Here is a 14,967-nt window from a genome sequence, read left to right as displayed (position 1 = left end):
TTTTTCTTTCCTCGATATCAGTACCGTGTTTGTTGCTTTTAACATGTGGAAAAGGTGTGTACAGTTGATTTTAGCTTATGCTTGGGTGATATGACAATAAGAAGCCTAAAGTTTCTACTATTTTTGGGATCAGCTAGTTTCAACTCCAAGTATGAAATTAAATATGTTTTATTTGTTATCTATGTTTGTTGTTGTCAAATATTATGTGATATCATGTCAGCCAATAGTTTAGGACCAGACTGTTTTTTTTAATAGAAATGTAGATTTTGGTGTTGTTTATGCAAATGAGATGCAATTGACTGTACATATGCTTCTAGGAGTAGGTGAGGCAGGAGACGGTAGGAAGTTTGAGGAAGGCTTCGATTTTGCCTATATGTTATCAATAATTTTCTTTTTTGTTTTCGAAAAATGTTTCCTGTAGTTTCAGTCGTGGTATGTTAAATATTATAAGGGCCAATCCTGCGTTAGGAGAAACCACAGGATATGGTGAGAGCTAGGCATTGACAGACCTCTCTATTGCCTTCGTTGCTTGATAGGTGTCAAATTAAATGCATCAATATGATGATTTATTTATTTATTTTATAGTGGTGCGCACAACTTGCACGAACATCTAGTTGATAAATGATTCTTTCTCTCTAATCTTTTAACAGGCAAGAATAAGGAGAAGAGGTGAAGAAAGCATTTTTCTACAATGGAAGAACTTGATGAAAGTATCAAAGTATCAACTTTCCATCTTGGCTGGTTGTTGTTGCTCTTGCTTGCTTCTATTACATGTTTACAACAAGCTATAGCTCGTCTTAAACAGATTTGAACAACGAAATGTTACAGTAACAAATGGATAGCTTAACTATCCATTTCTTCATTTCTTTTGTGCGTCACTTGATACCAAGGAACTGCCAAGGATGTTAACGTGTATTGGGCCACTAAGTAACAGCGAAGAGCAGTAGATACATGTTGTGTAGACACGTGTTATGGCACACGTGTCTCGTTCCTCTTTTATGTTGCCACGGCACGAAAGCACCGAAGAGCGCGTGCGGTCAGTGCCCATTCGCCACCGCCCATCTCCCACTCATCCAAAGTGGGATCTCCATTACGAGTCATCCAAAATGGAGCTCGGTGACGATGTATGTAAATAAATATAGTTTATATCATTTTTTTATCTCGGATCGATTCCATTTAGAATTGTATAGCCGTGCAAGGGTAGAGTTCAAGCTCTTCAGTTTACACGTGGGTCCTCCAAAGGGCAATTTTGTAATTTGATATATTCTCAGGACTAAATAATGAATTTTATATTTGCAGGGGTGTCTCTCTGCAAATCTTGCATCATATGTTACAAAAGACCTTATCTCGCCAGCCTTTGTAAATCACAAGGACGCCATGAACGCCTTGGCGCTCTCGCAGCTCCCGACGGTCATCAATGGCGGATTCCAGCGTGTCCCGCTCCCCCGAAGCACCTTCCCCACGCCCGTTCCCTTCTTCGAGTCGAACGGGACCAAACCTTCTCTCATCCGGTGGGTTCTCGTGTACCTTTTTCCTTTTTGATTTCATTTCTTTTCTTGCTCGGTGCTGCTAACCAATTGAATTCAGCTGCTGCGACGTTTCCTGGGAATGATTTGTAAGCTCCAGTGGGAAGTATTGGTTCTTGACTTTTCCGTTTTAGCTCATCGGCTCTAGCGGAAGATACATTTTTTTTTCCTGTTCAGATTGGTGTTCGACCTTTTCTGGTTCATGATTTGTTTTAGGTCTTAGGTTTAGGTTATGATTTATGGAACTTCTACTATTGAGACGCGAACATGGATCTTGTGAAAGACACATTCCCATTTCACTTTTGGATACCCACGGGATCGGACCCTTTCGCATGCAGAGGGTTCTTGCCTTCTTGGTTTTTTTGAATGTATTTTTCTTTGTGATCCTTTCTCTTCTTTTTCTCTGCAGATCAACCAATTCTTCTGTTGCAACTTTTTTTGGTATTTGGGAATAAGTTCCGGCGGAAATATTTGGTTCTTGAGTGACAAATTATAGTATATCTGTTCCAACGCAATATATGTACTTTTTTTCTTGAGGTTGTCGTCCTTTGAGTTCATGCTCAGGTATAGAAATTTACTGATAAGATACAGACATAACTTCTTTTTAAAGAGTCCATGAGAGGTCTTATTTCAAGGGTACTAATGAACAAAATCTGATCTTTTCAGGTTCGTCAAACTCATTTATGTTCCTGTAATTTCACTGCAATTGTAGTACCCATAAGATTGAGTTTGATAGTTTCGAGCTTGATTTCTTAGACTGTTTGAAATCAAACTAGGTTTACCTTGCATCATAAAGACGTTAACAACATTGCAAGAGCACATCAGAATTATGTCCGTGGGTGAATCTGCCAATGTCGCTGGCGTGGATGTTTTGGCTCCCTTGTAGTAATTATTTTGGCTATAGAAGCTACTCATCATTAAGAGAAATGTTAAGTCAATTAAGTCTTCTTGTATTGTGTAAACTGCTTTTATTTATACTATGACAAGTCGTACATTGACACTAATATCAAGTTCTGATGATTACTGAAGCTACATCTCCAAAATTATTTTGAACTTACTGACATGTATGTGATACCAAAATTATATGGAATTTTAGTATTATGAACATTATTCAATTTGTTCTCATGCAGATGCCAATCGACAAGTATGGAGAAACCAAAGACTTCGAAAAGAAATCTCCTTGACAATGCAAGCAACCTTCTTACTAATTTCTTAAGTGGGGGTCGCCTTGGAGATATGCCCACTGCTGAAGGTGCTGTCTCTGATCTGTTCGGTCGGCCTCTTTTCTTTTCACTCTATGATTGGTTTCTAGAGGTGCTTATTTCTTCCATCTTATGTTTTTTTTGTGAAATTTAATTTTTCTTTATGTAAGCTGTAGACTTTATTTTCATATTTGAAAAAGTAGGATATGCTTCACTTGCTGGAAATTTTTGATGATTTGATGCACAGACAATTGCTTTCACAGGATGTAATAGTTTTCTAGAATGCTGTAGAATTAAGTCATAGCATGTGTAGGGATTAAATACAAAAATCTGTATGTGCTCACTTTATTTTCTTACTCAAAGTTTTTTTAAAACATCATATGCTTCTATCCCTTGCTGGAAGAAGCCTCATGCACTGAGCTGTCCATTTTAATGTCATGCACTGCCACAAGAATTTCCCTTATACTTGGTGCTAGGCATAGTGGCTTATATATTCCAATATGTGCTACTAATATTTAAAAAATCAGAAATTTGATAAGGCCCACTCATCTATTGGTTTTGATCTTCTGAGTCATTTGACAGATTTAGGTCCCTTTTCTCATGTCTTCATCGAAGAATTTAAAGAAAAATCAGTGAAGAGAGCACTTGGAACTGAGAACAGAAACAAAACAGTTCACTGTAGTAGCCTCGGTTTTTAGTGTTAAACTGTTGATAAATCTGAAGTTTCCAAAACAGATTGAAAACAAACAAGAATTGGTTTGCTGATGACTTTAGAACAAGATGCGCAACGATTTATATATTTGATGTAATCTATCAGAATTTAGATATTAAAGCTCAGATTTCTTGGGCAAGATGTATTATTTTAAAGTTAGGATGAGCTGTGCAGCTGCATGGATATAGTTGATCTACATATTTCGTTTCTGCACAAGGCTTTCATCTTCAGGCTTTAACTTTGCCTTTACTATCTATTCTGGAGAATCTGGACAAAGTCATTTGCGTAAAATAGAATCTTGGAGAAAATATTGCAAGAGATATTGGTATGAAAAGGCTAAATTTAGTCTTTCCACAATCTTTTTTGTACTTAAGGATGGGGGCTAGAAAAAATGTTCAGGTAAAATTATGTGTCGTATGCTGCATATTGTTGAAAGTGATCTATCATAGTTTCCTTTGAACTAAACACGTTCAAGGCCCAAATGTTCTGTAAATGCTAAATTTATGATTCAGTTACTGTACAAATATGAAAAAATTTTGGTTTGAGAGCTAAGTTTCGTACCCACTTGCTTTCCTATGTCATCAGTAATCTGTGTGTTGATTTTTCCAACATTAGATCAAGTGTTCCAATATGCTAATATGGTTCCTAGTTATCATACAGCATGGCTCAGTTTACAAACTTGCCTTTGGACCCAAAGCATTTGTTGTTGTATCTGACCCTGTTGTGGCAAGACATATCCTTCGTGAAAATGCATTTTCCTATGATAAGGTGTGTTGTCCTACCATATAATTTTACATTTACACATGACTTTCATTACTTGTTTCCCATATTCTTATACCGCTTTGCTTCAACCTCTTTATTTACAAATACAAATTACTTTCTACAGTTTCCATCTTTATTCTTGTTGCATTGGACTTGCTATATGTGCCTACAGGTTACCTAGGGATTCAAACAACTGAGAATTTGTGACTGTTTGAAAATTTGTTGGTTTACACTATGAGTACATGCGTTTTGTTCTTCAGTATATGTATTTGTAGTACTCAAAACTTGTTGGTTTACACTATGATTATGTGTGTTTTGTTCTTCAGTGTATGTATTTGTGGTACTTCTATTTATCCTTATATAGGTTTATATGTATGTATATATGTATGGATATATATATATATATGTATATATGTATATATGTGTGTATATATATATGTATGTATGTATACATACTAGGGTTTTCACTTGGTCTCTACTGAGTTACATTTTGTGAATTTCCTTGGTTTTGCTATTACTTTTGCTTGGCTTGTCTCATGTATTACTTAAATTTTAAGTTGGACACTACACTTACTACTAATCACAAATCTAGCATCAACAATCCGCGAAACACGACATTAAATCTAACAGAGTTAACCGGATAAGCTTTAACTGGTCATTTTTTTGTATCACACTTATATCGGTTCTTTTGAAAGTTATTAACAAATATTTTTCACTTTCAATTTAGGGAGTTCTTGCTGAAATTTTAGAACCAATAATGGGAAAAGGGCTCATACCTGCAGATCTTGACACTTGGAAACAGAGGAGAAAAGGTTAGAAGTTCATCCCATCTTTGATATATGCTTGTCCTTAACTACAGATGTTATTGGATTATTAACAAATACATGTGATCTCTATGAAAATCTCTGATAACTAGCTTTGTTATGTACTCCATGATAAAATTTTGAAGACAGTTTCAAGATTTCACGATGTCTCTTTACATAGTATCTGAGACTAGAATGATCATCTCAGTAATTAGCACTAATGAGTGAATAAAGTTTGATAATATGTTGGGATTTTTCCCTTTAATTTAGCAGGTAATAAGGGAATAGATGCATAATCCTCAGCACAAGCTTGGGAGTCACCATAAAGATGGTGGCAGTCTCGAGATTTAGTCAGATTATTGTGTTTCCATGAATTAAATCCACTAATGCATAATTTTGCTTTTACAAATTAAGGCATCAACCTGACAGTCAAGCATGACTAATATGTTGAGAAAAAAAAATTCTCACTCTTGAGGCATCTGATGGTCTAGACTGGCTGCAGAATGTTGGGCAATGATGTCTAGCAGGTTGGCTGACCAAGTTGGATTCGATGATATTGAAGTGAGAGGGCAAGCAAATTGCACTGCAACAAAGAGAAGTGCTAACATGAAACTTTTCACTTATTGCCAAGTTAGGTTAGCTACAATATAACTATCATCTCTCTCGTGCTTCTACTTTGTCAGTAGAAAACATATAATTGACATCAGTTATTGAGTTTACTAGCGATCCATTTCTTTTTTGCACATCTTGAGTAGTCTTAAATTTTTTTTTTTCTAGGATCTTGTTTCAAATGTTTTCTTACTAGTTTCTTCATGATGTCTTGAGAAAATGTTCTTGTTTCATCTAAACAAATCCCTCGCAACATTCTGTTGTTCTATTTATATAGGAATGATTGTACATTTTTCTTTAAAATAGCCCATAGCAATATAGCATTCTATGTGAAGTTGTTTGTGCGTAACCTTTGGTCGCTCATCTTGATTATTCTGATTTATATATTTGGATCTGTTCTCATTTGTTATTACTTTTTCTTTATGAATCTCTTGTTGAGAGCAAATAATCCTTTGTACATTCTCATTCTCTTTTTGTCAAGTGTCGCTTCTCGAATACTACTGATCTTTTTTATTTGCAGTTATTACACCTGGATTTCATTCTTTATTCCTGGAAGCCATGGTGAAAGTTTTTACTGACTGTTCTGAAAGAAGCATATTGAAATTTGAGAAACTCTTGGAAATACAGAATTCTGAAACAAAAGAAATTGAGTTGGATCTTGAAGCTGAATTTTCAAGTTTAGCACTTGACATAATTGGTCTGGGTGTGTTCAACTATGACTTTGGCTCTGTGACTAAAGAATCTCCTGTTATCAAGGTTTGATCTTTGAATGCCAAATGTTGCTCATTTTACTATTACAGGTTTTGTCTGAGTTGTGACTTTCTGTTGGGACATTTGCCATTTTCTCCTTTGTTTGTGGATTCAAGTTAACATAACATCAGAAATAGAGACATTTAATAGGTGTATCTTATATGAGCATCTAATCTACTAACCTGTATCCTTGTACTCATCTTTGATGCTAATAGAGATGAGAAATGAGGTACCTGTAGACCCACAAAAGAATCCTTGTACTCATCTTGATCAATGTCTAATTGACATGGCCAAGTTTTTAAATATTGGTCTGATAATGGCTTTGGTAACCTATCTGATAGGGATGCTGGGTTGTTTACCGATTTTTACCTCCCGGTATTTTTGAATAGAAGTAATAAAATGAACTGTATATACATCAGTATGGGACTATTTTGATGTTAGTATTTGTGGTCTGACTGGTAATACTGGTAGGTATATACTGACCCAGTTGGTCCTTAAAACCTTGGATATGACAGTCTACCTGCCTACACTTGGTGGTCAAAGATGCATTTAAATTAATTAGAAATAATTATGAACTTTTGTGATTGCTTTTCCAAAAGCATCACTTCCAAATGGTAATTAACTGTCATATTTGTCATTATCATTACAGAAATTCTCATTATCATTCTACTTGTTTACCGAGTTTATTTCTCTTTCTACGCTGGCCAGGCTGTTTATGGAACACTTTTTGAAGCTGAACATCGATCGACCTTCTACATTCCTTACTGGAATCTCCCTTTTGCAAGATGGATAGTTCCTAGGCAGCGTAAGTTCCACAATGACCTCAAGATTATAAATGATTGCCTTGATGGGCTTATCAAAAATGCCAAAGAGACAAGGCAGGTAAGCCTTAATTTTATGGGGCATATGTATAATTTTTTTTCTCTGGTACACTCTTTGCACAAACAATATGTTTAATATCTCCATTATTGTACATCAGTGCGCTGATAATATGAACTGGACTAAATGCTTATTTCAATCATCTGATTGTTGCAATAGGATCAAGCTTGTTTTGTAGACTTTTAATTGCACACATTTGAACTTGGAATAGCATTATAGAAACTATAAAGTTCCTTTATTTACTTACCGTGTTAGAAAAACACAATGATGTAAAATGCACTATATTGAGAAATCTGATCCGTATGGGGTTTGGGTTCAATGATCCGTCGATCCGATGCCATCTCTTGAATGAAAGTTTTTACGCAAAAGAGAGATATTGCTAGAAAACAAGCATAAAACCGAAAGGAAAACGACATTTATTGCTTGTCAAGTGAAAGTGCTAACTACAAAGGCTAAGCAATGGAATAAAAGCGCGATAAGAGACATATAGATGCATGAGAATGCAGGTTGCCTTTGAACAGCACCTGCATGCTCTCGGCGGGTTGAGTATCACTGTCAGTTTCAGTCTCCACCTTCTCTCTTGTTGTTGGAACCTCCACCTAAGGTTTCAATAGTGAATGTAGGGTTTTAGGACTTCTCATAGTGGCAGGACGAAGCTTTGTTGCAGAGCTCCAACTGTTGGAACTCAAGGAAGAAGGGGCTGCGGCTGTAGGTCTAGCTACACCTAGCAGAAATTTTCCTCTCTTGTTCTCTTCTCTCTCTATGGAAGCTGGAAAGCTAGGGCCAGCCGAGCTCCTTGCTATTGCTTCTGGGATCCTTTAGATGGAGGCACACCCCTTGTTTTATAGGGTGAGGGGTGTCCCAAGTCGTAATTTGGTTAGGATTCTGTTTAGGGCTAGCGTATGGAAGTTCTACTCCTATTAAGAGTTGGTGCTACCCTCTTTTTGTGGTTGCCCTTGTTTGGGTTAGAGCTGCCTTAATCCTAGTCCTACTAGGACTGGAATTGATCTATGTGGGCTGCTGTGACTTGGGTTTTGCTTGGCCGAATATGGCTTTGAGGCTTTAGGAGGCCCTTGGATAGGGGTTGGCTAGGCTGGTTGAATGTTGTTGAGATTTAATCTGCTTCAGAGTTAGGTTTCAACATTATCTTGACTGGTTATTGTTTATCAGCATAAAAGATTCAGGTAGAAGATGCTGGTTATGAGTTTTATATTTACAAGGTTCTCCTAGTCATATGTTGATTTCTAATTGTAAGTATAACCTTTGACTGGTCTGGCTTGTGCTAAACATGGACAAGTTAAAACAGCATAAGTGGAACGAGAACTGATTCTATTTGATTGCTTACCAGAAAAGAAATTTTATATAAATTTATATATACATATGAATATCTTATGTTCTGTTGTTAATGATTGATACATGCATATGTCCCTGTCTATGTTTATATAGTAGACATTTACATTTCCATTTAAATCTGCCTTCACAATATTGATAGTTTTGAGTGGAAAGTTAAGATGACTGTTATTAGCATAAAAAGTAATATGACTTGCATGTACTAAACTGTCATTGTTGACCGGAAAGTGACTCGAGTCCGTCTCCACTGCAACTTTTATCAGCGTACCTTCACATGAAATAATGTGTGATATTTGACTGATTGCAGAAATATACTAGTTACCTGATTACAACATTGATCATATCATCTGTGACTTCACCTCTTGTGCATCATTTAGATTCTCAGACATTAAGATAGAGTGTCCACCTTGTGGCTTCCTCATGGTACATGCCCTAGTAGATGTACTTGAACATCTTTTGCATGCTTAAGTTTGACCATTTGGCAAGTATGCATTCCAACTGGATATTGCCATACCTGTTGAACCAAAGAATCCATTCCTGTTTGAATATTTCTGACACCTATGTTTATTCACTGCTTTTACTTTGGTTACAGTTCAGCTCATAGTGAATTTCATGTATCTCTTTGCAAATTAGCTACATCAGCAAAGCTGTACATATATCCCACATCAAATTAGCTCAGTGAATTTCACCTATGTTTAACACAATGTTTATCAAGTTCTTGTCACATTGGAATTCTAGTTTATTAGTGCTTAATTATGCTTGTTAACTGTTACAAGACCTGATCGTCTTGTCTTGTCTTAGGAAACTGATGTTGAGAAACTTCAACAAAGAGATTACTCATCTCTAAAGGTTTGTTCATCTTTTTCTTCCTCTTCACAAAAGAGGTTGGTTTAATTCATTTGGAATTTAAACAGATTTCTACTATTCATACCATGAGAAAGCATGCAGGACATCAGTTTGCTGCGTTTTCTTGTCGATATGCGCGGTGTTGACGTCGATGACCATCAGGTAAATTCTGCCTGCCTTTTTTCATGTACCTTCTCTGTTTCAGCTGGATGCTATACATAAATTTCTAAGCAGTTTTACACTTCATTCTGTAAAGTATTTCTGTGATGTCTGTTTATAAATAATTATATATTTCTATAGCTTAGGGATGATCTCATGACCATGCTTATTGCGGGACATGAAACAACTGCTGCTGTGCTTACATGGTCGGTCTTTCTACTTGCTCAGGTATATTGGTGTTTTTGTAACTAGTGAGACCTTGCTTTACTAAGCGTTTCTTATTGTAGACTTTTCTGAAGGGTAGATTTTCTCCCGATGCAGAACCCCTCGAAGATGAGGAAGGCCCAGCTGGAGGTAGATTCCGTTCTTGGTGAAAAGAAAATAACCCTCGAATGCCTAAAAAAACTGGAGTATGTGTACAATTTGTTACAGTTCCAAGTTGTTAGGATCAATATAATATTGCTGTATATTTCAAAATATGTATACAATAATAGGATGAAAGAAACCAGTCCCTTTTAAAATGAGACATTAGTTGATTTTCTATTTGTTAGTCTTTTAGGGGCTCCTTTGTTAGATTCTTTGTTTCTCCATATATTCATGCACATTCAAAATATATTCATTGCTTTTGCAAATTTTATATTTTGGAGAAAATGATATGTAGTCAAACAACATAAAATTACTTCAAATAGACTATTTTGTAACTAAAGTTCCTTTAGTTTGAGGAGCAGCAGCCGAATCATGATGGCTAATCCATTTCAGTCACTTGTATGGTCATTTGTTCTCACTGTTTGGTGATAGAATAAAATATATCCATCTCCACAGTTGTATAATACAACTTAATTAACTTACACATATGTTTAGTGCTTCCATCACTCTAGCAATATTTCATTTTAAAGTAGCTTCCACGTATGGTTACTATATACAGTTATTTTTTGTCATGTTTTTGTTAGGTTTTCTGTTAAGGGTCATTAATAATTTAATATCATAATTATTTATTCTTTTCTTCCTTTTAAATAATATCATGATCATTTGTTTTCTTATACTGTTTTAATAACTACTATGCCTCCAGATATATACGGCTTATCGTTGTTGAAGCTCTTCGTTTGTACCCTCAGCCTCCATTACTTATTAGACGTGCTCTCAAAGCAGATAAACTGCCTGGTACTTTCTCTTTCTTGTCAATGGAAAAGTCAGATTTTTTTAGATGATAGACATAATAAGTTCGAGTAAAGTGCACACTGAGAGTTACATGAACCTAGACCATTGGTAGCATGTACTTACTTGTTGATATATGAATTTGGGAATTTTACATTTTGGATGGGTTAATCTATGAAAATGTCACATTCTCCATCCTAAAATCATATGGGAAACAAAAACAAAATAAAAAAAAGGCTCAACAGTATATATATTGTATTAGGCTGTAGCTTTGTGAGGTAGAATGTCACTTTTGATACAATGCATTAAACTTTTATGAAGAATGCGATAAAACTATAAAAGGCAATGCAGAACCAATATGTCTAATTTTCTCTGAAGTCTATACTTGAGCATCTGTCAAGTTTGATTGGTGGATGATCCACCTATAATTTCAAGTAAAGCCAAATCACTGAGTGTTGGATCTTTAAACCAGGAATGAGCTTATGATGTTGTATAGGAGTTGGATGGGATCAAATTGGTTGACCTGACTGATCAAACCTTTTATTTTAAACGGTCATGAGCAGTAACAATTGTGATGGAGGATAACTGCATGCGTTGGAGTGCGGAGGTTTTAATGTATGATTTGTTCTCTTTGTATTCCCATAGTGACATATTGATAACAGTATCTGGTACCTTTTTTAAAAAAATAGAATATATTTTCATTATATTAAATGGCGTACATGACGCTCACATGTGGACTCGAATCTGAGATCTATCACTTTGTGCAATAATACACTAACCAACCCGGATGTCTCAACAGAGACAGTATCATGTACTTGGATATATAGCTTCTGTACAGAGTCTTATGCTGTTCTTCTATACTTGTCATACTTTAATATGATAGGGTATGTTGAGGATGCCTTGCTGAAAATTGAACAGCTTGATTAACTAGGAGTTGTTAAAAGGAGGATTTATTCAGAGCAGGAACAATCTTCAAGAAAATAGAGGGGTGCAAGGTAGAATAGATTCAAGAAATAATATGTTGTGAAGTGATACACAAGGAAGGTTAGTGCTTTGTATTCTAGAACGATGATATGCAAATTATATCTAAGAGAAAATTGATATTGCACTTAATGGATATTGCACTTAAAAATATCAACAACACTTAATTCTGCTTCATTTTGAACAACTACTTGGTTCCTTTCCCACCGTGGCTGCCGATTATGATGAGCACTGCTGGGTCATGTTCTGGTAGAGGGTCATTTAAGAATGTCTTAAATTCAAATATAACTACATTCACTTCAGTGAAAATAAACATTGCAGATGGTGAAACAAACCCTTAAATGACAGTAGTACATTTTGTGGTATCTATTACAAGTACTGCAAAATTAAGATAGTTTCAGCATCTAAGGTCAAATTAGTCATGATCTTCTTGTGGTAATGGTGCATTTTATCTTGATAGCTGTTTTAAGCTGCTATTCACATAAGTTCTCAATCAGTTTTGTTAATCAGATTTGATTCTGTTAGTTTGAACTTGCCATTGTTGTACACATCTTTAATTTTCAGGTGGTTATATGGGTTGTGATGATGGTTATGCAATTCCAGCAGGGGCTGATATATTTATATCTGTGAGTGAATCCAAGATGTAATAGATCTTTGCTGCAATAACTGAACTACTGCATGATTTTGCTTTTGATTTGTTTAATCCAATACTTTTGGGTATAATGTTATAAAATTAATCAAGAACCTCACTTTTTCTTCTCATGTTGTGTTGATGACTCTGATTATATAATTTTCAGTTTAATTTAATTATTTTCATCGTAAAATTTGTCGAGGATGTCAATCCCATTTATGCTAACAACTGATTTTGATATCCCAGTAAGTTGTTACTAGTTCAAAGCACCTTTACAAGCAGTGCATCTCTTCTAAGGATGGGTGTGTCGGTATTATCTAATTAATATTTACATTTTCTCTTACATTTGTGAAATGATTATATTCAGGTGTTCAACCTCCACAGATCACCATACTTCTGGGACCGGCCAAATGAGTTCGAGCCAGAGAGATTTTTAGCTCCAAAGCCAAGCGAAGGCATTGCAGGATGGGCAGGCTATGATCCCGGTCGTAGTCCCGGAGCCATGTATCCGAATGAGGTTCCTCTCGACGATTCCTAATGTAAAATTATCCGTAGATCATGCCTCGTCGCTTGACCCTCTTTAACTTATTCCTTGTGTGTTTCCGATTTTTAGATAACCTCTGACTTCGCCTTCATCCCATTCGGTGGCGGGCCGCGTAAGTGTGTCGGCGATCAGTTTGCACTGTTGGAATCCACCATAGCATTGGCTCTGCTGCTACAGAAGTTTGATGTGCTGCTGAGGGGGTCACCTGATGAAGTCGAATTGGTCACTGGTGCAACCATCCATACCAAAAATGGTCTCTGGTGCAAGCTGAAGAAAAGGACATGAACAGAAGGTAAGTTTAGACAAAGAAATTTAAGGGAATTTTGAGGAATGCTTTATATAATCTGTATAGATATTATGTGATGTCGTATGCTCTCCAAAAATGATATGACTATTTTACATATTCTGTTTTTGGTGATTAACATCTTCTTTATGTATATCCTACCAACTGAATGCTATAAATTTTGGACAGTTTATAAGCTTTAAAATTAAACCATTAATGAATCGATTTAGATCAATCAGATTTACAATCGATTCGGTTTTTAATGGCTAAATAAATGATCTTCGATCATTTAGTCATTAAAAAGATATCTACTGCTACTGCTTTTTGTTCTTTCCCACTCGGTCAAGGTTTGACTCCCGTACTTTCGTCATCGGCCACGCCAGCACATGGCTCACGTGTTAACCTCCGACGCATCCGCCGCCTCCGGGCGTCGCGCTCGTAGTTAGCACGCACCGGCTCACAAGACACGACCACGCGATAGAGACGTTGGCATCGGGGCGGCGGAGACGAGGGTGGCTGTGGCAGACGAAACAGTAGCGTGTCAGAGTGCGCAACCTGGGCGATCGAAACATGTGGAGCATATAGGTGCCTCGCCGCCGGCGTGTCTGTATCATGCATGGGCGAGTGCGATGCGAGCTTCTTCTTTTTGACTTGGGAAAAGCTGGGGTGGGTTCGCGTTCCCGGAACTCGATGCGTCCCCTTCACTTCTGCGTCGTTCAAAACCTGGGACCGATTGCCTTCTCCGCCGCTGGGAACCAAATCGCTGTTCCGTACTTCTGGGTTGGTGAAGACAAGACTGCACCCACGTGGCTCCATCATATCGGTCACCGGGGAAAAATCGACGGCCATCGTTGCATCATCTTCAGCCTCTGTCCCTCCATGCTCCCTCTGCTTGTATATATATACGTCCCACCGTGTGGCTCTCTCTCTCCCCCTCTCCCCCCTCTCTCGATGGCACTAAACGACGCCGCCTCCAGCGCAGCCGAGTGGAGCATGTTCGACGGGCGAAGCGTCCAGCGGACGCCGTCCCTCGCCCCGGCCGTGTCCGGCGCTGCGTCAGAGTCGATCGTGGTCACGGCCGCATCGAGCCAGACGTCCGGTGGCGGCACCGCGCGACCAGGTACGGAGGGTCGAGTGGCGCGGCCGCCCCGGCGGCGGCCGAGGCCCTCCCGAAGAGCGCCGGTCACCTTGCTCAACACCAACACCGACAACTTCCGGGCCATGGTGCAGCAGTTCACCGGGTTCCCGTCCGGGCCGGACTCTTCCGGCTACCGTCCCGGTTCGGGCCTCAGCTTCGGCGATCCGCCGATGGCCATGGCGCCGCTGGGCCACTTCCACCATCCTCGGTACGTCGCGCAGCAATACCAACCTCATCGCCATCATTATCATCAACAACAGCAGCAACATCAGTATCAGGAGTCGACGACGACTGGTGGACTCGACAGGAGGGGCAACAGCAGCCACAACGATGCGTTTCCTCTTCAGGGGCTTCACGACTCCAGCGCTAGTTTGGAGATGGCTGATGTCTTCTTGTTTGGCGGCACCATAAGGCCGACCTCCACTAACAGTAGGGTTGATGGTTAGTAGTCTTGAGGGATCAGAGAGAAAGAGAGGGAGGCATTCATGCTCGCATGTAAGTACAGTTTCCATCACGTTTCGCTCTCTCTCCCGAATGGACAATGGAAACGCATCAACTACGTTTGCTTTGACCGCATGCGTCGATCAAAATCTTTGTTCAGAACAGTGAACACTCCATTAGCACAAAACCTTCTTCT

The 14,967-nt window shown here is 38.1% G+C and overlaps 1 protein-coding gene across 3 annotated transcripts; it reads left to right on the top strand.

Moving 5' to 3' along the window:
* Positions 1 to 66: 66 nt before the first annotated feature.
* Positions 67 to 13,310, top strand: LOC135587175 (cytochrome P450 97B2, chloroplastic-like). 3 transcript variants are annotated; one of them, XM_065078260.1, is made up of 16 exons: positions 68 to 149; positions 651 to 1,124; positions 1,300 to 1,511; positions 2,657 to 2,840; positions 4,101 to 4,208; positions 4,930 to 5,014; positions 6,135 to 6,370; positions 7,073 to 7,246; positions 9,395 to 9,442; positions 9,542 to 9,601; positions 9,740 to 9,826; positions 9,920 to 10,008; positions 10,668 to 10,759; positions 12,299 to 12,360; positions 12,733 to 12,882; positions 12,979 to 13,310. In XM_065078260.1, exons 2-16 carry the CDS (start codon positions 972 to 974, stop codon positions 13,192 to 13,194), a joined length of 1,956 nt encoding a protein of 651 aa, XP_064934332.1. In that variant the 5' UTR covers positions 68 to 149; positions 651 to 971; the 3' UTR covers positions 13,195 to 13,310. The 3 variants fall into 3 exon arrangements, 2 of the variants coding, with proteins under 2 accessions (XP_064934333.1, XP_064934332.1); XM_065078261.1 differs by lacking the exon at positions 4,101 to 4,208 and having other exon boundaries at positions 67 to 149; XR_010475784.1 differs by lacking the exon at positions 12,299 to 12,360 and having other exon boundaries at positions 12,979 to 13,116.
* Positions 13,311 to 14,967: the final 1,657 nt, after the last annotated feature.

This window comes from Musa acuminata, chromosome BXJ1-8, assembly GCF_036884655.1.
Source record: "Musa acuminata AAA Group cultivar baxijiao chromosome BXJ1-8, Cavendish_Baxijiao_AAA, whole genome shotgun sequence".
Lineage (NCBI taxonomy): Eukaryota > Viridiplantae > Streptophyta > Magnoliopsida > Zingiberales > Musaceae > Musa > Musa acuminata.
Note: the sequence above shows the minus strand (reverse complement) of the source record. Positions and strands in the feature narration are given on the sequence as shown.

What these genes read in the sequence shown, in the direction of transcription:
- LOC135587175 (XM_065078260.1), top strand. Translation starts at nt 972, where the DNA reads ATGGCACACGTGTCTCGTTCCTCTTTTATGTTGCCACGGCACGAAAGC. An exon ending in GAGATTACTCATCTCTAAAG is followed by an intron (nt 9,443 to 9,541) that starts GTTTGTTCATCT and finishes GAAAGCATGCAG; the next exon opens with GACATCAGTTTGCTGCGTTT. An exon ending in GAATGCCTAAAAAAACTGGA is followed by an intron (nt 10,009 to 10,667) that starts GTATGTGTACAA and finishes CTATGCCTCCAG; the next exon opens with ATATATACGGCTTATCGTTG.